At 28.3% G+C, this 23,583-nt stretch overlaps 1 protein-coding gene and 1 long non-coding RNA gene across 2 annotated transcripts; both read right to left on the reverse strand.

Moving 5' to 3' along the window:
- Nucleotides 1-14,253: 14,253 nt before the first annotated feature.
- Nucleotides 14,254-15,914, reverse strand: LOC145094242 (uncharacterized). Its single transcript, XR_013703237.1, has 3 exons — nucleotides 15,886-15,914; nucleotides 15,605-15,773; nucleotides 14,254-15,515 (listed from the first exon to the last, which is right to left on the reverse strand). It is a non-coding gene; the product is annotated as an uncharacterized LOC145094242 (long non-coding RNA).
- A 2,671-nt stretch (nucleotides 15,915-18,585) lies between these two features.
- Nucleotides 18,586-20,681, reverse strand: LOC145094243 (uncharacterized). Its single transcript, XM_079032533.1, has 5 exons — nucleotides 20,488-20,681; nucleotides 19,199-19,717; nucleotides 19,047-19,127; nucleotides 18,833-18,908; nucleotides 18,586-18,755 (listed from the first exon to the last, which is right to left on the reverse strand). The coding sequence occupies exons 2-5, from the start codon at nucleotides 19,697-19,699 to the stop codon at nucleotides 18,628-18,630; spliced, it is 786 nt and encodes a 261-aa protein (XP_078888659.1). The 5' UTR covers nucleotides 19,700-19,717; nucleotides 20,488-20,681; the 3' UTR covers nucleotides 18,586-18,627.
- Between the last annotated feature and the right edge of the window lie 2,902 nt (nucleotides 20,682-23,583).

Here is a 23,583-nt window from a genome sequence, read left to right on the forward strand (position 1 = left end):
TTTGCAATGTGTCATCTTCTCATTCATTTGGACACATGACATTTTCTAGAATTTTTAAATTTTTTATTTTCCACTTGTTATTTTATTGTATTTTTTATTTTATTAAATTAAAATTTCACATTTAATGTGTAAGGTAATATATATGTAAAGTATTTATTAGAAAAAATTTATATATGTAATGTATTCAATACATTAAAGTGTCATTAATTTTAATAATTCAAATTTTTGTCATTTTTCTTATAAATTCAAACTTTTCAAATTGTTAAAATTTTATATTTATTTTTTTAATTAAACACATGTAATACATGGGTTTCACACCTAGTGTATAAGATATATGATCTTTTTTTGTCTCGAATGTAAAGATTATAACAACGAAAAACTTGCAAACCGATTTGAATATACAACGAGATCTCTCTAGTCTTAGTTTTAAAATATTGAATAATCAACAAGAAAACTAACATGCATGATTGCATGCATCAAACAATGCGAGAACACGCATCTAAATGGTGCTTCAAATGATGATATTGTGCGTATAAGTATATAACATTTTATTATTTATCATGATTTGAATAATTGATTAATTGTTTATGGGGGTCTCACAGTTTGATAAAGGCAAACAAATGTTGGCAGAAGATATGAAGTTTAAAAAAAAGTTGGAAATTCGAACGTGTTTGTAGTATTATTAAATATTTTGAAAAATTTACTGTTAGTAACACTCGTACACATGAAAAACCAAGAAATCCACCAGGGTCACAAAACCCCGTGCTCCTAAATAATCACAAACACCCCCTAAGTTGTCTTCTTTTTTAGTTTAGATGGAAGTGACAAAAATAACTTATGCTTCTTCGTTTGAACAAGCTTTGGGGATAAAAAAAAAATCCAAACCGAAAGGAAAATGAATGAGAAAATGTCAGAAGTTGTCACTAGTCTTAAGGAATGAAATAAACAACTTTTAGAGCATTTAAAATGACAACTGCACAAAGGAAACAGCATTTAGATATCCAGTTAAAGCCCGAAATATGTCTTGAAACAACTTAAAAAGGGAAATTTAATATGGTTATAAGATGTGAACTCAATATCATAATATATATGGGCATATATTCAGGCTGAACAAACATGGATATTAGTAGAGAGGACTAGACAAGAATATCAACAACCTCATCCTACATCAACATCGTTTGGACAACATTTCAATGATCTTGAAGGATTTGGATTTGGTACCGGGCTATTAGATTATTAATAATGTAATATTATGATAGTAGTATTCTAATTGTGTATGCTAATTTGAACTTTTTTAAAATATGTGTGTATGTCAATTTGAATTTTTGTAAATATGAGTGTATTTCAATTTGATGTTTTATTATATGTGTTATCGAATTATAAATTATTAAAATGTATTATTTGAAAATTTTATCACATTTAACATATAACAATGTAATTAAATATTTTTTAAATTATATAAAAACAAAATTTAAAACAAATTAAATACACTTGATATACAAAACCAAACTATATATATATATATATATATATATATATATATATATATATATATATATATATATATATATATATATATATCATTATCATTATCATTTCATTATCATACATACTTATAAAGCTAACATTTTTTTTTAAATCTAATGCATTTGAAACCCCTATTTTTTTTTCCTTTCACCACATTCATTTGAAACTCTTATGACTTTTCAATTTCTTTATAATAATTTTTATAATTTGGTAATTAGGTTAAATAAATATCAAATCTAAAGTGTATTCATATATAAACTAAATTTCAATATTAAAATAATATTTTTAATTCTACTTATAAAATTATGTTTTTTAACTTTTAACATATTATACTTTTTTTGTTAGTTTTAATATATTGTTGGATGTAAACCATTATCATTTTAAAGGTATAACTTTTGAATAATTTGTATAAAATACTTACATTATTAATTAAAATATAACATTATAGGCTCAACTTAAATATAAATTTTATTTAACTTAAACAACCCAAAGATTATTTTATAAATAGTTAAAAGTGATAAATTGTAGTGTTTTTCTAATAATGATTGTAAGTTGGTTAATAAGGTTAAATAAATATCAAACCTAAAGTGTAATCATAAATAGACTAAATTTCAATTTTAAAATAATATATTTACTTCTATTTATAAAGTTATTTCTTTAAATTTTAACATATTATATTTAATTTATTAGATTTAAAATGTTGTTGCATGTAAACCATTATCAGTTTAAAACTACAATTTTTGAACAGTTTGGACAAAATACTTAAATTTTTAATTTAAATATAACATTATAGTGTCAACTTAAATATAAATTTCAATTCGACAAAAAAAACCAAATAATATTTTGTAAATAGTTAAAAGTGATAAATTATAGTGATAAATACAAAAAAACTAAATTGTAATATCAGTTTAACTAAAATATTTCTTAAGTATATTTTTATAATCATTAAAAGTTTCCAAATAAGTAGCTTAAAATAACTTACAATAACAATAGTTAAAAACAATTCTATATAAATGATTATATTGTTAGCTTTAAAATAAAAAACAATGTTTGATGTTTTAAATAATGATAATGATAGAAATTAAAACATTAAACAGATAAATTTTAAAAAATTAATTAACAGTAAAAACAACTATAAATAATATCAAATCATATATTATATTTAATTTTATTTATGTGTAACTCGCAGGTAGAAGTCATTCAAACCATTAAGATTATGAAGTTATAATAAATGTATATATTATCATATAATTCAAAATAATCAATATATTATATCAATGTAGTATATAGAAATTATTATATCAAATTTAACAATAATGTTATTGTTATATTCAAAAAATCATATATTTGTAAAGACTTCAACTATATAAGTGTTTCTGCGCAACGCGCGGGCATTCGCCTAGTATACTTATAAAGGAAGCATTTTTTTCTTTCACCACATTAATTTGAAACTCCCATGTATTTTTCCTTTCACCACATTCATTTGAAACTCCCATGACTTTTCAATTTCTTTCTAATAATAATTATAATTTGGTTAATTAGGTTAAATAAATATTAAACCTAATATATAAACTAAATTTCAATATTAAAATAATATATTTACTACTACTTATTAAATTATGTTTTTTAGCTTTTAAAATACTATATATTATTTATTAGTTTTAATATATTGTTAGATGTAAACCATTATCATTTTAAAGATACAATTTTGGAACAATTTGTATACAATACTTAAATTATTAATTTAAATATAATATTACAGGGTCAACAAAAATATAAATTTTAGTTTAACTTAAACAACCCAAAAAATATTATGTAAATAGTTAAAAGTGATAAATTGTAGTGTTTTTCTAATAATGATTATAAGTTGGTTAATAAGGTCAAATAAATTTAAAATCTATAAGTGTAATCATAAATAAACTAAATTTCAATTTTGAAATAATATAATATACTTCTACTTATATAGTTATGTCTTTAACTTTTAACATATTATACTTAATTTCTTAGATTTAATATGTTGTTATATATAAATTATTATCAGTTTAAAGCTATAACTTTTGAACAGTTTGGACAAAATACTTAAATTGTTAACTTAAATATAACATTACAATGTCAACTTAAATACAAGTTTTAGTTCCACTTAAAAAACTGAAGAATATTTTATAAATAGTTAAAAGTGATAAATTGTAGTGATAAATGCAAAAACTAATTTGTAATATCAATTAAACTAAAATATTTCTTAAAGATATTTTTATAATCGTTAAAAGTTTCCAAATCAGTACCTTAAAATAACTTACAATAACAATAGTTAAAAATAACTCTATATAAATGATTATACTGTTACCAATAAAATCAAAAAATAATGTTTGGTGTTTTAAATAATTATAATGATAGAAATTAAAATATTAAACAAATAAATTTTAAAAAGTTAAATAACAATAGCCATAAATCTAAATAACATTAAAACATATATTATATTTAATTTTATTTATGTGTAACTCGCGGGTAGAAGTCATTCAAAAGATTGAGATTGTGAAGTTATAACAGATGTATATATTATCATATAATTCCAAATAATAAATATATAATATCAATTTAGTATACAAATTTAACAATGTTATTGTTATATTAAAAAAATATATATTTGTAAAGATTTCAACTATATGGGTATTTCTGCGCAACACGCGGGCATTCGCCTAGTATACTTACAAAGGAAACATTTTTCATTTCACCACATTCATTTGAAACTCCCATGCATTTTTCCTTTCACCACATTAATTTAAAACTCCCATAACTTTTCAATTTCTTTCTAATAATAATTATAATTTGGTTAATTTAGTTAAATAAATATCAAACCTAAAAGTGTAATCATATATAAACTAAAATTCATAATTAAAATAATATCTTTATTTCTACTTATAAAGTTATGTTTTTTAACTTTTAACATATAATACTTAATTTATTAGTTTTAATATATTATTAGATGTAAACCATTATCATTTTAAAGATACAATTTTGGAACAATTTGGATAAAATACTTAAATTATTAATTTCAAAATAACATTACATGGTCAACTTAAATATAAATTTTAGTTTAACTTAAACAGCCCAAAAAATATTTTGTATATAGTTAAAAGTAATAAATTGTAGTGTCTTTCTAATAATGATAATAAGTAGGTTAATAAGGCTAACTAAATCTCAAACCTAAAGTGTAATCATAATAAACTAAATTTCAATTCTAAAATAATATCTTTACTTCTACTTATAATGTTATGTCTTGAACTTTTAATATATTATATTTACTTTATTATATTTACTTTATTGTTATATGTAAACCATTATCAGTTTAAAGCTATAACTTTTAAACAGTTTGAACAAAATACTTAAATTGTTAACTTAAATATAACATTAAAATGTCAACTTAAATATAAATCTCACTTCCCCCTAAACAACCAAAGAATATTTTGTAAATACTTAAAATTGATAAATTGTAGTGATAAATGCAAAAACTAAATTGTAATCTCAATTTAAATAAAATATTTTCTACATATATTTTTATAATTGTTAAAAGTTTTCAAATAAGTAGCTTAAAATATCTTACAATAACAATAGTTAAAAATAAATCTATATAAATGATTATGGTGTTACCTCTAAAATCAAAAAATAATGTTTGATGTTTTAAATAATTTTAATGATAGAAATTAGAATATTAAGCATATAAATTTAAAAAAAAAAAATAATTAACAGTAACAACAACTATAAATAACATTAAACCATATATTATATTTAATTTTATTCATGTGTAACTCGCGGGTAGAATTCATTCAAACGATTAAGATTATGAAGTTATAATATATATATATATATATATATATATATATATATATATATATATATAATTCAAATAATCAATATATTATATCAATTTAGTATACGAATTATTATAACAAATTTAACAACGTTATTGTTATATTTAAAAAGAACATATATTTATAAAGACTTTAACTATATAGATATTTCTGCACATTACAATGTCAACTTAAATATAAATTTCAGTTAAACTTAAAAACTAAAGAATATTTTATAAATAGTTAAAAGTGATAAATGCAAAAACTAAATTGTAATCTCAATTTAACTAAAATATCTCATAAATATATTTTTATAGTCGTTAAAAGTTTCCGAATAATTAGCTTAAAACAACTTACAATAAGAATAGTAAAAGATAACTCTGTATAAATGATCATATTGTTACCTTTAAAATAAAAAAAATAATATTTGATGTTTTAAATAATTATAATGATAGAAATTAAAACGTTAAACAAATAATTTTAAAAATAATTAATTAACAATAACAATAACTATAAATAACATTAAACCACATATTATATTTAATTTCCTTCATGAGTAACTCGTAGGTAGAAATCATTCATACGATTGAGATTATGCAGTTATAATAGATATATATATATATATTATCATATAATTCAAAATAATCAATATATTATATCAATTTAGTATACAAATTATTATATCAAATTTAACAACAACATTATTGTTATATTTAAAAAACATATATTTATAAAGACTTCAACTATATAGGTATTTCTGCGCAACGCGCGGGCATTCGCCTAGTATATATATATATATATATATATATATATATATATATATATATATATATATATATATATATATAACCAAGACAAAACTGTAAAAAATGGTCCATATGATTTGCATTTTTGCGGGTTTTGGTCCAAACCTTGACAATTTTGGACAAATGGTCATTTTGAACATCTTTCGTTGTGGATTTGGTCCATTTCGACATTGAAATGACTAACTTTCCATGCTGATATGTTTTTTTCTATTTAATTAAATTTTATTAAATATAAATATGAGGCCCATACCTAACCTATCTATCTCACCTATCTCTCAAAAAATCAACCCGCCGTCGTCAAACCACATCATCGATTTTGTAAAGGGTTCAGAGCGACGACGGTTCTCTCTATTTTTTCTTTTATATACTTTGTCTTCCTTCCCTCTTGGGAAAATCGACTTGTTGATGGCAATGGTGGTTGAAATTGAAGGCGAAATGTGGCTCTAGTGGAGGCCAACGCACCCTCTCTTAGTGGTTTTTTCTAATTTTTTTGGACTTCAAGAGAGGAGGAATGATCGCGCTGGCAATAAAAATGACCAATGGGAAGTCGTAGATTAGAGCTTTTTCCGATGAACTTGTTCTTGAGAGGTAGGTTAGGGAAGATGAGAAAGAGAAGGTGAATGAAAGGAGGGTTGGTGACGGTTGCTAGATAAGATCAGGGTTTTATATAGTTAAAATGCATGGTCAATTAAGGTCAACATGAAATCGACCGCCACCGAGTCATCTCTGGCTATAGTCACCGTTGCTGCTACCAAATTAGAACTAGCAGCATCGTTGCTTCATCTATCTCCCTTCATCGATCTTTTGTTGCTCTTTGTTTCCTTCTTCCTTGAGCTCCATCTCCTTTCTCAATGCTCAATTTTAATATCATGAGCACACACATAGTGGCGAACGCATGATAGAATCTCATGAGTTACACACACGATTTTAGGGGTTTCATGCCAGAGAATTTACATTACGCCGGAAAATTCCCCCAAAAAATTACACTATGCCACAAACTTTGAGGGATTGCACTGGAAACCCGCTAAATCTGCCCCTCCACACACATGATCGATTATTTGTATTTCTTGTTTTGTTTTTCTGACGACGTTGTGTAGGTGGCAACCAGTGGTGGTCGACGTACTGCCAAGGGAGTAATTCGAGTAAAAATGAGGTTATGACTCTTATATATATATATATATATATATATATATATATATATATATATATATATATATATTGATTGATTGAGAGAGAGAGACATTTTGTTTTTAGTCATTAGGAAAGAACATCATAAAGAAATTAAATAAAGAAAATTTAGTCATTTCAGTTTTAAGATTGATCAAATTCATAACAAAAGATGCTCAAAAGGACAATTTATCCAAATTTGTCAAAATTTGGATTAAAACCATAAAAAAAATACAAACCACATAGATAATTTTTACAGCTTTGTCTAAAACCAAACTAAAGGGATTAAATATGACAATACAAACTTATCATCTATAAATAGAGAAAATGATTAGTAAAATTCAAAGTCAAAGATTAACCTTGCAACCAACAAAAGGATAAGGTAAACATAAGAGTCCTACTATCTACACACCGTCTCCCATCTAGATTCTACTAATCCCCATTTTAGGTCTATTTTTTTTTATCTCTTTTACCGATAATGATTAAAAAACACTTTTTAATTAAATGTCATTATTACAAGAGTAATTAAGTAATGATTATTACTTTACTTTTAAATATTAATTATAATATAAATAAATAATTATTTTTTCTGGTAAATAACCATCATATTAAAACATATGGTGTATTTCAATATCATTTATTTGTTTTGGATTAGTTTTATACTAAAAAAAAATATCATACATGGAGTGTTTTCGGATTCAAATTTAGATAATATATCGTCGAAAACAAACTATACAACTCACATTTTTTTTTACTCACACTTCTTTTTTTTTACTTATTTTTTATGTTCATTTTATATCTAAAAGTAGTATATATATATATATATATATATATATATATATATATATATATATATATATATATATATATATATATAGCATCGTTCAACAATAAAAAATGATTTCTTTCTATTTCTTTTGCATGATTCTTAACGACACATTTCTTTTTTGGCTTACATTTTATTTTCATTTAATATTTAAAAAAGGACAATCCAAAAAATACAAATCAAATATATTTTTTAGTTTGCAAAATAAAAAACAACACAAGAAAAAACTAATAAAGGATATGGCATGCATTGGTATTTCTTATAAATTATAAAAAAAGCAAAAAAAATGAAAGATAAAAATTACGTAGTGCACGTGTTGTCACATTTACATCGATAATATATCGCAGGTATTAAAGTTGTAAAAATAAGAAAAAGAAAAACGAGATTAAAACAGCAGAACAAAGGTAGCTCCAATTTCTAAACCATAAATTAAAAAGCAATGAGAAAATTGATGCACTTAATTGTAATTGAAAAATAAAAAAAAATATAAGAAAAATAACCAATTAATATTCACGGCTTGTAAGTCTCAATACAACCATAAATACCTAATCATGAAAACTAGACTAATGTGCAATAGGTGTTTAATAGGGTAGTGTGTAAAAATAAATAGCCAAAACATAATTACAAGAGGATTACGGAGTTCCTAAGGGTGTATTTGATTGTGGAAATCTGTTTTTATTTTCTATGAAAATGTTTTCAGAAAATAGGGTGAGTTTTCATTTTCAATTTTCAATGAAAACGCGTTTGGTTGGAACCAGTGGGGTTTTCATTTTCCATCTTAGAAATTTGGAAAACTTTGAAAAATTGTAAAAATCACTTTTATAATTTACATATAATTTGGTTGGAACCAGTGGAGTTTTCTTTGAAATTTTTTCTAGAAAACTTGAAAATTTTCCCCAACCAAACGCCCCGTAAGTTTCGCCAAACTAGAAAGATGAAATCTATAATTTAAGCAGTTATTGTTTTAAATATATTTTTACAATAAAATAATAATAATAATAATAATAATAATAATAATAATAATAAAATAAAAATTATTATTATTATTATTATTATTATCTTATAAATAATACTTTTATGAACTTTCAACCTATTTGATCCCTACCGTTTTTATTGGATCCTTTTGTAGGCCTGACAATGGAGTGAGTTTTGACCATGATCCGATCCAAACCCTTAACAATTATATGAGTTTGGAACATAGTTTTTGATTCGTTTACCCGTTAACGACCCGTACCCGCTAACCCTTTTATTTAAACCTTCTTTCTTAACAAACAATCTACTGCCAAATGATTAGCACCATTGCAATAGTGGCAATTAATTCCAGTGTCACCCTTTAACTTCTTTTCCATTTTCTCCTCTTCGCTCTTCGAAATCTTCTTTTCTTCCTTCACCTTTTCATCCATTCTACTTTTGTTCTCATAATTTCTCTTCGAATCTTATGACTTGTTCTTTGTATTAAACGGGTTCTTAAAAAATTCCGTTACTCGATTGTTTTAGTAAAATGCAACAGCCTCATCATCAGAATTCATCAGAAAACCTTCTTCTTCATCAGACTTCGATTTTTCACTTTCTTTTTCTGAAACCTTCGAAATTAGTGCCAATGGACCACCAATACTTGCCATAGCTTCCTCAGCTATTTCATTAACCTCATTTTCATGAGATTTCAATTGACTGTATAAGTCATTTAAAGTCGAAGTGTCAAAACTCTGCTGGTTTTTCACCATCATACTTACACTTCTCCATTCCTTTCGAAGTCCCATTACAAATATCAAGTTGAACTCCATTGATGACCTTGTGATACCATAACGATTACAACGGTAGATTAACTCGTTGAACCGATCATAGTAAACTTCAATGGATTCAGACTCCTTCTGTTTGAAATCTTTGAGTTCCACTAAACATTGTTTCACAAAACTGATCTTCGTCTTTTCACTGCCTTGAAATTTGTCTTTGAGATTGTTCCAGATTTCTTTAGCTGTTGTGCAAGTCCTGACATAATTGTACACAACAGGAGGCAAAGCACCTCTTAATTCCCTCATGCACCTCTTCTCCAGCTGTTTCAAACGATTAGATTGATTATCAACCTCCGAACTGCTTGAAGAAAGACCGATTGGCTGAACTGTTGCAGGTGGATTGATTTCTCCTGAAATGCAATTCCATAGTTCTTCATCCAATCCGTTCAAGTAGTCTTGCATACGATCTGCCCACTGATCGTAATATTCTGGAATTAGCATCGGAATCTTTATGGATGATCCAAGCAAATGAGAAAATGATGTCATGGAGTTAAGATTGAATGACGCCATTGTTGTACGGAACAAAAACTCAAGAGTATTATGAAAACTTGGAGAATTTGAAATCAAATTGTATATTTCAGATTCGAATCACACTACAAACAAACTATTCACTAAATTTTCCGCAGAATCAAATCCTAGACCTAGATCAAGAAGTATTTTCCACACACAAAAAGAACGGAAACTTTTTGAATCAAACAATAGATTCAAAAACCTTTTTGAACGTATGAAAAACAGATCAAAGAAAGGATTCCTGCTCTGATACCAATTGTAGCGGTGTTGATTTTGATGGCATGTGCGGAATATGAAAGATCTAGTGAAGAACACAAGGAGTAAATAAATCTATGTAAGCTCATATTAGATCTAGAAAGAATATACAAATGGGTTTGTATACAATTTCTCTCTCTAGTCTAACACTCCAAATGGTTCACTTACATAATGAGAGTCACTCACTTCCTATTTATAGGAAAGACTCAACCCATTTACACATACAAAGAGGAAAGCCTAAAACACTACATCCAAGCATGACTTTGTACCCTAACAAAGGGTAGGGTATGGATCATCACCCATCCGCTCCGTTTGTAACCCGCCCCATATAAATTTTAGAAATATAAATTTATATTTTATATTACCTAAAGTTTACATTAAATTCCAATCAGAAGTCCAAAGAGAAAAGGCCAAAGACTAAATTGTTTTTACATAGAACTCGAGGACTCAACTTCTAGACTTCCAGTCTTCTCCCAAGAGTCATGATTTCAATTCATTTATATTTGATCATCTAATCACCAATTTCATTTATAAATCAATAAGGTCATTTATCAACAGAAAGAAAGTTTGTAATTGCTATTCTCTATCAATGCAATCGACGATCAAAAACCAATTGGAAGTAACTAAAATAATGATTTTAATTCCAATAGAAAGTCCTCGAGTACATAATGTGTTTTCTAAATCAAAACTTAGTTTTATTTAATGAATGTGATTTTATGATTTAAGTAAAATGTGTTTGATTATTCAAAAAACCTACGGGTTACGAGCCGGGTTTGGATATCTGCTGATTCGGTGGATAAGGGTATGAGTTTGATTATTCAAAGCCTTGCGGGTTACGGAGCGGGTTTGGAACGGATTTTGAAATTTGTTAAAAGGGTTTGGATCAAGGTTGATTTGCTTCAAATCCGCCCCATTGTCAGGTCTATCCTTTTGATTCTATCATTTAACTAAAAAATAACTTAAATCCACTTATTGGTAAGTAAACGAAACGAAACTGACACGCTCACTTTTATTTGTCATTGGCATAAAACATTTTAAATACCTAACAAACAATAAAATAACTCTATTAAATTAAACGTTACTATTTTTTTTTCAAATGAAATGGTGTCTAGTCAGGCCCGACCCTGAGATATTGGAGGCCCTGTACAAGAATTAAATAAGGCCCCATATCTTTTTTGTAAAATATTATTAAGGAACTTTTTTACCGTTAAAGACAAAAAGAATCCACTATTTTATCAAACAAAATTTTTATTGTTTATAATATAAATGAGATTAGTAACATGCAATTCCATTTTAATTAACTTATTATTATTATTTTCTTCTAACTTTTTTTAGTAATATAATATTAACGAAAATTCTCAATCGGAGGCCCCTTACGATTGGAGGCCTGGTGCGATTGCACACTCGCACCACCCTAGGGCCGCCGCTGTGTCTAGTCTACATTTTGCATAATCAATTTATGATGATGAAAGCAAAAGAGGGAAACATGAATGGGTTGGCAGTAAGTGGACGAGGTCAAACGTCAAAGCATTATAGAAAGAAAATGTCAACATGTTTGGGTTGGGCACTAACCAAATATGTCGTACTACATACGTACGTATCAGGTATCCATGTATCAGGTATCAACTATGAACTTAATTTCAAACATAGGAAACTTACATTTCAAACAGTAATTGGAAAAAAAAATTCACTTTTATTAATATTAATGCACGCGCATCATCTATGAACTTAATTTCAAAATCATTTCATTTCATTATTATTTTGACTTAGAAAATTAGACTTTTTGTATTGGATATGAAATGGTCTACCAAGTAATAGTTAGTATTGCATAAGATACATATCATATGCTAGGTTTGAATCTGATTACATTCGTTAGCAAATAATTTACATCTTGAATCGAACATCTCTGGTAGATTCTCACAATACCATATGAAAAATAAATCTATCTTTTTTAATGTTTTTAGTAGTATGTTTGATTTTGACCAACTAAGTTTATTAGATTTGCCTAAACTCTTACATATATTTGAACTGGATTCTAATAAAAATAGTATTATTATAAGTCCAAACATATATGAAGTAAGTTGTCTCATGGAGGTTGGTTGAAACATAGATAGCAAGGAAATGAGTTTGTATATGAAATGTTTGGATGGCTATGTTGAAGGAAATAGTTGTTTATTAATTAAAACAATTATACAGTTTTTATAATCATGGATATTTTGGGGGAGACTTACAGTTTTATATATGTACTATGTAGTACAATTTTGAGTTGAAGGCACCTATCATGATGAATTGTTATAATGCATGCCTTTTTTTATATATATAGTTGAGCCGTCTATTTGAAACTTTTAAATAATCCACAAAACTTAGATTGCGGAACTACGAATTAGATCAAATCAAAACCAACAAAATTATTTAAAAAAAAAAGAAAAAGAAAAAGAAAAAGTAAACATGTTTAGGCTTTGACCAACCAATGTAATTAACAAAGCTTAATCTATAAAAAGTCAACAAGCATATGCTCTTACCGTAGTACTACATGCGCGTACTTACATAAATATCACATTTATAATACTAATCCAGTTGCAAAAAACGTATGAAAGTTAGCACATTAAATAAATAAATAAATAATAACAACCAACTATTAGTTTTATTTCAATTCCACAATGATAAAAGAATATATATATATATATATATATATATATATATATATATATATATATATATATATATATATATAAGAAGAATGAAGACAATAAAGTAAACCTATTGTTGTTATTGGATATTGTATTGTGAAATGACGTTCTTACCCTGCAGCCTCTTCTGCTCTGCTACAGCCGCACTGCATAACTTTAATTTAACAAAACTTCAAAAATGGTCCCTGTGGTTTCCGAAAATATCAAGTTTAGTCCCTAAGTTCAAAAAACCTCACAGATGGTCCATGTGGTTTCAAAACTTTTAACAAATGCTCCTTCCGCCTAACTCCGTCAGTTTTCTACCGTTAAGTGAGGGGCATTTTCGTCATTTCAATACACAGGGACCATTTATGAGGTTTTCTCTATTTAAAAAAAAAGAAAAAAAAATTATTATTTAAGTAAAGGGCCCCACCCTCTCTCTCTCTCTCATAACTTCCCGTGGAACCGATGTACAGAAAACTCTTCGCCAACCAAACACCATTTCACACTCTACACGGTTCATTTTTCCGAAAATTGATTGAATCTAATGAATAATACCAAGTGTAAACAGGATTCGATTGAAAGAAGATGAAAAGCAAACAAATTACAGATTATAGAAAGGATAATTGATGAAATGTGTATGCGTGTGTGTGTTGAATTTAGATTTTGAGTGGTGAGTGGAAGATGGAAATGGAAGCCAGAATATTGAAAAGAATGATGAGTAATAAATAGGAAAGGGAGAGTCTCTGCATCTTAAGTTTCTTGGGCAGAGTTTCTATTACGAGGTCAATGTATATATTTATTTATAGCAAAAATCGGTTGACAGTAATAGAAAATACTTAGTAACCCAGCAACATTCATGTATAGAAGATAAGATAATAAACACCAAACATATGAAACACAAAAAACAAGGTAAAATCTTATAATCAGCCAAACACCATATCAAAAGAACACTAACAGAGCTATCTATTTCAACTTACGGAGATCACCACCACGAAGACGAATAACAAGGTTCAAATTGGATTCCTTCTGGATCTTATAATCAGCCAAAGTTCACCCATCTTCCAATTGCTTCCCTACAAAGATCAACCTGTATTTGATCAGGTGGAATCCCGTCCTTATCTTGAATTTTGGTTTTAACGTTATCAATGGTGTCGGAGCTCTCAACCTCCAAGGTGATTGTCTTCCCTGTAAAGGTCTTAACGAAGATCTGCATACCCCCATGAAGACGGAGAACGAGATGAAGCATGGATCCCTTCTGAAGGAGACGAGATCGGGTGGGGAACTCACTGAATCTGCAATACGAACGACAGCGGCAGGTGGAGCTATCGTATGCCGTGTTTGGGGATTTCGAAAGATCTAGATGTTTGGAGACTAGAATTGCAGATTCGGGAGAAATCCCACATGAACTGATGAGGTAAATGATTGTAAATGTATGTTGATTTAAGGAACCTGATGTTTTTGTTGTAAATGGGGACGACTTGGACGAGGAAGAGGATAAGAAGCCATAGCAGCGCAGTTCGTGGTTGATATGAGGCCTGGCATGGACTAAAAATTTTCTACGTACGAAATTAAACACCATTGCAACTCAGGATTAAGAATTTCAAAATAGCACCTTATATGATTGATCATTGGTGTACCAGGATGCGATGATATACGAACCTTGAGCACTAAACCCTATTTTTTCTTCTAGAGAGAGCTCCTGAGGCTATGCTGAGAGAGAGAGAGAGGGTGGGGCCCTTTAATTAAATAATATTTTTTTTCTTTTTTTTTTAAATAGAGAAAACCTCATAAATGGTCCCTGTGTATTGAAATGACGAAAATGCCCCTCACTTAACGGTAGAAAGCTGACGGAGTTAGGCGGAAGGACCATTTGTTAAAAGTTTTGAAACCACAGGGACCATCTATGAGGTTTTTTGAACTTAGGGACTAAACTTGATATTTTCGAAAACCATAGTGACCATTTTTGAAGTTTTGTCTTTTAATTTTTAATACCCCAAAACAAAACAAATATTCAATTTTTCATCAGTAGATGATATTTACATTTTGGTAATTTTGTTTACTTGTTCTTCTGATGGAGGTGGCGAGACGTATGAAGCAGCATCAATGATCACCTTCATATACCATTATATTCATTTCAATAAAATCATAATTTCTGTATTTTGTACAGAAAAACTAAATAAAAGATTGTTGTTTTTGGTACCTGTAGTTTCTCCAAGGCATCCTCGATGTTACCCCTGAAGAGAAAAAAAAAGTTTAGGAATGAAAACTTGTTGTGAAAAAATACCATCGGATAGAATTTAGCTTTTTGGTGTTCTGGTCTTTGTGGAGGAAATCACAAGCTCCCCATCTTTGTTGATTCGATTCTTTTCCTGATCAAACAACATAAAAGGAATTTTTTTTAATAAATATTTTAGCTAGGCATGCCATGATTATAGATAGTATGAGAAAGAATAATAATGGAGTAGTAGTTCTAACACTAACCATTTGTAGAATTTTTTTTCTCTGACCATGATTATAGATAGTATGTGTGTGTGTTGTGTACTGCTCTTGCTTAAATAAAAAGTAAAAGCCATGGTTATTAGAGCATAAGGCGCCAACAAATAAGCACAAAATGATCCCCTTTTAATAGCATCATATTCATATGATTTAGAATTAGATGCTCTCATGGACTTCCATTAAGAAGGCAAAAAGAAGTTAATCAAGGTGTCAAAATGATTAACCCATTTGAATACCTAATATTTAAAATACACAAATTTATACATGCATCAAGTAAATAAAACTCGACATAATTAATGTATATTTGTGTGTCCGTATCCATTCATGACTACATTACATAAAGCCCAAGTCCAAATGTTTTGAAGTAGAACTACACTTCATGATGACATAGGTAATCATCCCTTCCCTTTACATCATGTGTGTAATTGTAATACATTTTATGAATTGCATTATTAAGAAAATTTCTTCATCCTTACCCACTACAAGTCCGAACACATACCTAGGATGTTTATAAATGTGTTACAATCTTTAAGAATAAGTTATCCTCATTGAATTCAACTTGTATTGCCATATTAAAAAGAAAGCCATCAAAAACAATCTTTAATTCCCTAAATCACATGTCCACACTTGACATTGAAAACTTGGTTATAGGCCTTAACCAATGTGGTAGTAGTATCACAATGAATATATAGAGTTAGGTGCAATCGGTTTTGGCTAAAATGGTCTAAAAAGTATGCATGTTGGGATAGGGATGACTGAGATAGAGATGGGGGTTAAAGTCCTTGGTAAAGCTCGAAGATGAATTTCAAACAAAGGCAAGGCTGATTAAATTAATAGGTCATAATATATTTTTAATGATTAGAGCATTACCTAGAGAATTTCAAACAAATACGTGCTCCATGCGTTCATATAACATAAAGACAGAGCGCTAACATATAAAAGGAGAATACCAACATCATCCATGTAGTTGCATCCCTTGTAGCGGTTGCCTCACATTGACCCAATCACACGTTGTATTTGTATGTGCACTTTATGTAATCAGCTCCCGGATATCTCATCACAAGAACATAAGATTTATGTTTATGGATCAATCTTTCAGCATATTGCATCCTAGATGTAATTACTAACGAACAAAATACGCCTAAAATAGTTGGACAACTCAAACTAGTTGCTACTACCTCACTAATTACATCTTTGTAATCAACCTTTTCCAGTCATTCCATTTCATGAACCCTTAAAACGTTCCGTTTTACATCAGCTGGTGAGGAGATATTTTTACAGAAATTAAGCTCATAACATAAACAGCAAAAATAATTTATCCGATTAGGAAATATAATTTAATTATTAGAGCATTACTTAGAGTAATCTTAGGGATAGGTTCATCGCCTCCAACAGCCCTCTCAATGGCTTCTTGCAATCGCTGCTGAACCTGAGACATTCGTGCGGACGGACGCCTTCTTATTATCATTGCCATCGGAATCCGAAGCCGCGGCACACCGGATCCAAGAGTAACTGATTGGACGGGAAATGAACCGAAGCGGAGTGGGAACGATGCAAACGAGTGTGTATCAGGTGCGGATAAAAGATTGTAACTGTGATGGCCGGAGAATCTCCCCGACAAGAACTGTGGCGGTGATTCTAATTGCCGCCATCCAGACAAACATAATTTCAAATTGAACGTCAACATTTTTTCATAGACAGACGATAGTAGACAGAGATTATCGGGGAACCTTACAAGCCACTAACCAGGTTTAAAAGATAGGGGTTTTTTGTGGACCGGTTTTACAAAACTACTTTAATTAGCAAACTTATTTGTTCTCACAAATGGTGATCATGAATTGTCCGTGAAGTTATTTAATTTTGCAAATTTTTTCGTTTTGAAAATATTGTCGCAAATTCTTTCAACTTGTTCTATGTTGTTCTTTCAATCGAGTTTAGAATAGTATATAGTCATGGAGGGGTATGGAAGAAAGTTAAGGATGTTATGTTAGAATCTATAAGGCCTTTCTTGAACCTGTCATTAGATAGGGCGTTCATCAGTTCACATTCAATGCTTTTTATACAACCAATCCAATCCAATCCAATCCAACTGTCCATTGGATGTTTTGTAAACAAATCCAATCCAATTTTGCATAGTCAAATGAACCACTTCAATTGGATATTGAATTAGATCGGTTTTATTTGTTGGACATTTCTACACACCCATCCGTATAACCCTTTCTAGGTTGCTTAATTTGGTTGTGTGAAAATTCCCTATAGGAGATCATTATTAGATCATGATATCTTGATTATGTAAAAAACTGTCTAGATATTGTTCATTACATGTATGATGTAACAACAAATGGTCATCCAATATCACACAAAATAGAGCTTTCCATGTCAGATATACAATCATGTTTTAACTTGTTGCCAATTTATGCATACACAAAATGGTAATTTTGTAACAAATTGAAACATGTGTATAAACAAGTAAGAAATCCACCCCTTGCAAGAAACAAACAACATTGACTATGCCAGAATCACAAACATACTCAGATACAAGTTTCAACATATATATATATATATATATATATATATATATATATATATATATATATATATATATAACACTTGTAAAATGAAATCCCACAAGGTCTAAGGTTGTAAATGCTTTACCACTTTACATCTTTGATCCTACACTACATATATCTAACATATAACACTTTATACCCAAAAACAACAACCTACTCAACGTCTCCTAGGCTTTGATGACTGTGCATGCTCACCTGCACCCAATCGTCTTCTCCCACTTGAACTTGAAGCCAATGCCCAACCACCCCTTCCTTTCCAAGCCTCTTCAAACCCATTAACTTCATCTGCCAACCATATTTAATTATTTACATTTGGTTATCAATCATATTACTATAAAAAAAATGAATTACAAGAGATATACCTTCGTTGATGTTATGCAATGTTTGCATTGTATCCACTTGTCCATCTGATTTTAGATGCCTTGAAACAGTGTGACCCTAACATCACAAACACCTTATTATTACCTTCCCATGCATAATAATATACATATATATATATATATATATATATATATATATATATATATATATATATATATATAAAAGACAATCACAATTGCAACAAATTAATAATACCTTATCATGGATTCCTCTTGAAATTCTATGAGCTGCCTCACCACTCACTGAGTCAGCTTCTTTATATTCTTCAAATCTCACCTGAACTCCCATATTAAGTATATACCAACACCATTAAAATATTAGAAAAGGGTTATTTATAGTTTACTTACACCATCACTTCCATCCCTTCTAATGGTAGATGAAGTATAATATGCTCCATTAGAACCTCCATATGTAACACTGGAGCTTTGAAAGGAAAAGCTATGAGCTTGTGGACGTGAGTGTGTATCACGCATCACACTCAACTGATTTCCATGCTGAGATTCTGGTTGTTCTTCTTCTTCATCAGAGTTGAGTTCTTCAATGATTGGGCCCCTGGAAGTGTTTGGCATGTGGTCATAAAGTGTAGGAGTGTGTGCATGTGCATCCATGAAAGGACTTGTTCCATTCGGAGGGAATAAGCTTGACCCAAATGGAGGTACATCCATGAATGGACTTGGCTGAAACATTCCATTTCCACCAAATGGTTGTGTGAAGAAAGGGTCATCAAATGGGTCTCTTCCCCCAGACCCAAATAGGCTAGGAAATGGCATACCCCCAAAACCAGAGAAAGAGAAAGGATCACCTCTTCCTCTTCCTCTTCCTCTCCCTCTCCCTCTCCCACCTTGCATCTTCTTTAAACTGTCTACCTGAAAAAGATTGAGGTTGAACAACTTTCTTCAAATCTCTCCATCAAATAATACAATCACCTATGATGAAAGTGATGTGCTAAGACAAAACTGTTCATCTTCAACCTATTTTCGAATGTTTTTTGTTATCGATCAGGCACAAGCATTAAACAATCTAAGAACCCAAAGCGGAATTGTTAATTTTGACTGATAACAGGTGTTTGCAGACGAAAACTGTTGATTGTTAATTTGTTTTTTTATTATCAATTTAGCATGACTCATGAGAACCAAGTTTTTTAGTTTAATGAAGCAAAATTGATTGTGCAAAGGACAACTAACGATTTCTAATCTATAAATTTGATCATCGTGAAAGGTTTAACGCAAAGTCGAATTACGTAAAATCATGCATGCAAAGAATTAGAAAAGAAGCCATAGAACTATAGTAATCAAAACCCTAGAAAGATGATGATAACAAAAAAAGCATGCAATTAGTGGTTAGTACGAACGAAGGAGAAAGTTTGTGGTAGTAATCGGCTATGAAAATTAATAACTAACAGTTCTCTTCTGTGAATTTGAAAGAACAGCCTTTCTCTCCAACAATTGATCATCATAAAGCCATTACGTAAATAGGAAAAATCACATAAAGAACACATAATATTATCAATTAGCATACGGTTGATCTAAATCGCTTATTATCATTAAAAATACAAGTGACTGATGATAAAACCTATACCAAAAATGCAGATTGAAAGAGGCAATATATAAATGGAATCAAAACCATGGATAGATACCTGCGGAATGAATTGAACACCAAAATTCAGTGATTATTAGGAAAGAAATTGGGAGTTAGCGATACATGAAGGCAATGCGTTTTGGGGTTTCTGCGAATCGAGCAAAACGGAGGTCAGGAATCGATGCAAAAGAAAAAGATGGAGAGCAGCCAACCCAGGTTAACGTGACGCTAAGGTGTTTTCTGGATTTCTGGTAGTTCATAAATTTTTTTAATTTACTTAATTGTGAGCATATATATTGTTATATAAAATTATTATGTATACAAAAATCTTATAATTTGTTGTCAATAATGTGATTATAAAATGGGCAAATTTGAAATGACGAAACGAACACCTTAACGATATAAAAATTTTAATTAGGTCAAATTTTGAACATCATAGACTCTATATACAAAATTTTCACTTAAAAATTTCGACTATAAACAAATCAATAATTGTTTTCAGGTGAGAATCGATCATCAAATGTAATAAAAGTATGTATTATACATTACAAAAAAAAAAATACCTCCAAATAAATTGCTTACTGATAAAACATCTAATAATCCTATCATTACTACCTCGACATGAATATACATATTTTTGTTAAATATTCAAAGACATAGGAGCCCAAAGCAAAGCGTCGAGTAAGGACAGTTTGCCTTTTCTCTTTTTAAATTGGTATGTAAGATGTTCGACTGTTTTCCATATAGTAGTCCACCGCCTCAAATCTTGGCCCATTAGTCTTTTTACTATGACAAAATTGCAAAAAATGGTTGTTATGGTTTCTTATTTTATGTGGTTATAGTCCAAACGTTTGAAAAGTTATAAATTTGGTCATTTTCAACAAGTTTTATTGTGGTTTTGGTCCTTCATCCGTTAAGTTTAACTGGCTGACTGTTAACTTTTTTAAAATGACAATTTTTCCCTCAGGGACCATTTTCGCAGTTTTGTCTTTCACCATACCATAAGGACCATTTTTGCATACATTCTTTTTTATTTTATTGAAGTATTATATATTAATGAATACTATTTTTAATATATAATATTATATATTAATAAATATTGTTTTATTGGAATATTAATTTATTATAGTTGATATTTTTTTTATTTTTTTTGTTAGAGTAATTCTTTTTATTGAGTTATTATATATCAATACATATAGTTTTTAATATATAATATTTATATCATAATAAATATTATATTATTGGATTATTAATTTCTTTTAGTTAATTTTTTTATTTTTTTAAAATTATTTTTATTGGATTATTTCTTTTATTTCTTTTAATTTATTATTTTCTTCATATACTAAATATTGTTTTATTGGATTATTAATTTATTTTAGTTAATTCTTTTTAAAAAAAAAATTGTCGAAGTAATTATTTTTTATTGAATTATTATATATCAATACACATAATTTTTAATATATAATATTTATATCATAATAAATATTATATTATTGGATTATTATAATCTTTTAGTTAATTTTGTAGTTTCTTTTTTTTTTTAATTATTTTTATTGAACTATTAATTTTAATTTATTGTTTTCTTCATATATTAAATATTATTTTATCAGATTATAATAATAGTTCTTGTTAATTTTATTGGTTCCACCACAAAGTCATGGGATACGCAAAATCATCGTCTCTTATCATCGAAATCATTATGATCGTTGCCAAACACTTTCATTTCATCTAGCTTACAATGAGAAACCATTGGGAAAATACCACCACCATCACTCGGTCACCACTACCACTTATGAATGTTATCGGGGTTTGTTGCGTATTATGTGAGATATGAAGGATTCCAGTAGATTATGAAGAGGTTGTCGCAGGTGGCTACCAACAACGCTAGGTGGAATAGGGTATGGTATCTTTTGAACCTCCGATGAAGGTGTTTGGAGGTGATCCTGCTAGGGGTGTTCGTTTGGATGGATCGGTTTGATTCAATCCAATAATCCATATTGATTTTGGTTTTCAAAACATGGATCCGAATAGTTCAAACTAAATTCAAATCCGATCCGATTCGATCTAATTACAATTCGGTTGGATCGGTTTTTATAATTCGGTTTTTTAAAAACTAAAACATTTTAAAATGACATAATTATAATATTACTGAATTTTAGACAATAAGCAAAAACAAATTATTTAGTTACGATTTGAAATTTATAAACAAATATTAAGAAGTTATTTTATATTTTAATATTTTATAGATAAAAATTTTTTGAGAGAAAATGCATATTAATATTTAGGTGAAAATTTTTAAACCTATTTCAAAAAATAAATTACAAAATTAATAAATGCTTATAGATATACATTAAAAATAAATAAATAATAAACTGTTGTTCGGTTTTTTTGGGCTATTCGGTTCTTATTTTATAAACCATAACCAATTCGAAATCCAAAATAATAATTTGGTTTTGTCGAAAACTAATCCAAAAATCCGAACCAAATAGTTCAATCCGAATTGTCCAATTGGACAATTCGGTTTTATCCAAATACTGAACAACCCTAGATCCTGCTAATTTTTGACGATGATAAGCGACACTTTTACGTATTTTGGCTACTTTGTGGTAAAACTAATAAAATTTAAAACAATTAATAGTATACATTCAAAATAAAATAGTAATCCAATAAGATAATATTTATATTAAAAAAATAATAAATTAAAAGTAATATTTCAATAAATTAATAATTCAAAAAAACAAATTACAAAAATTAATAATCCAATACTGTATTATTTATTATGATGTAAATATTATATATTAAAAATAATATTTGTTGATATATAATAATCTAATAATAAAGAATTGCTCCAACAAAAAGAAATTCTAAAAAGAGTCAACTAAAAGAAATTAATAATCCAATAAAATAATGTTTCGTAATATGTAATAATCCCATCATTTAATATTTATTATGGTATAAATATTATATATTAAAAACTATATGTACTGATATATAATAATTTAATAAAAAAAATTACTTCGACAGAAAAATTTTAAAAAATAATTAACTAAAATAAATTAATAATCCAATAAAACTACATTTAACATAGGAAGAAAAAAATAAATTAAAAATAATAATACAATAAAAAATAATTAAAAATTACAAAAATTAACTA

This window comes from Lactuca serriola, chromosome 3 (genome assembly GCF_051521515.1).
Source record: "Lactuca serriola cultivar US96UC23 chromosome 3, Lser_US96UC23_V15, whole genome shotgun sequence".
NCBI classification, from domain to species: Eukaryota; Viridiplantae; Streptophyta; class Magnoliopsida; order Asterales; family Asteraceae; genus Lactuca; species Lactuca serriola.

Excerpts from the sequence above, each read along its gene's own strand:
- LOC145094243 (XM_079032533.1), bottom strand. The coding sequence starts at position 19,699 with ATGCAAGGTGGGAGAGGGAGAGGGAGAGGAAGAGGAAGAGGAAGAGGT. Across the intron at positions 19,128-19,198 it reads GAAGGGATGGAAGTGATGGT|GTGAGATTTGAAGAATATAA; the intron begins GTAAGTAAACTA and ends ATGGGAGTTCAG. Across the intron at positions 18,756-18,832 it reads ATTGCATAACATCAACGAAG|ATGAAGTTAATGGGTTTGAA; the intron begins GTATATCTCTTG and ends TATGGTTGGCAG.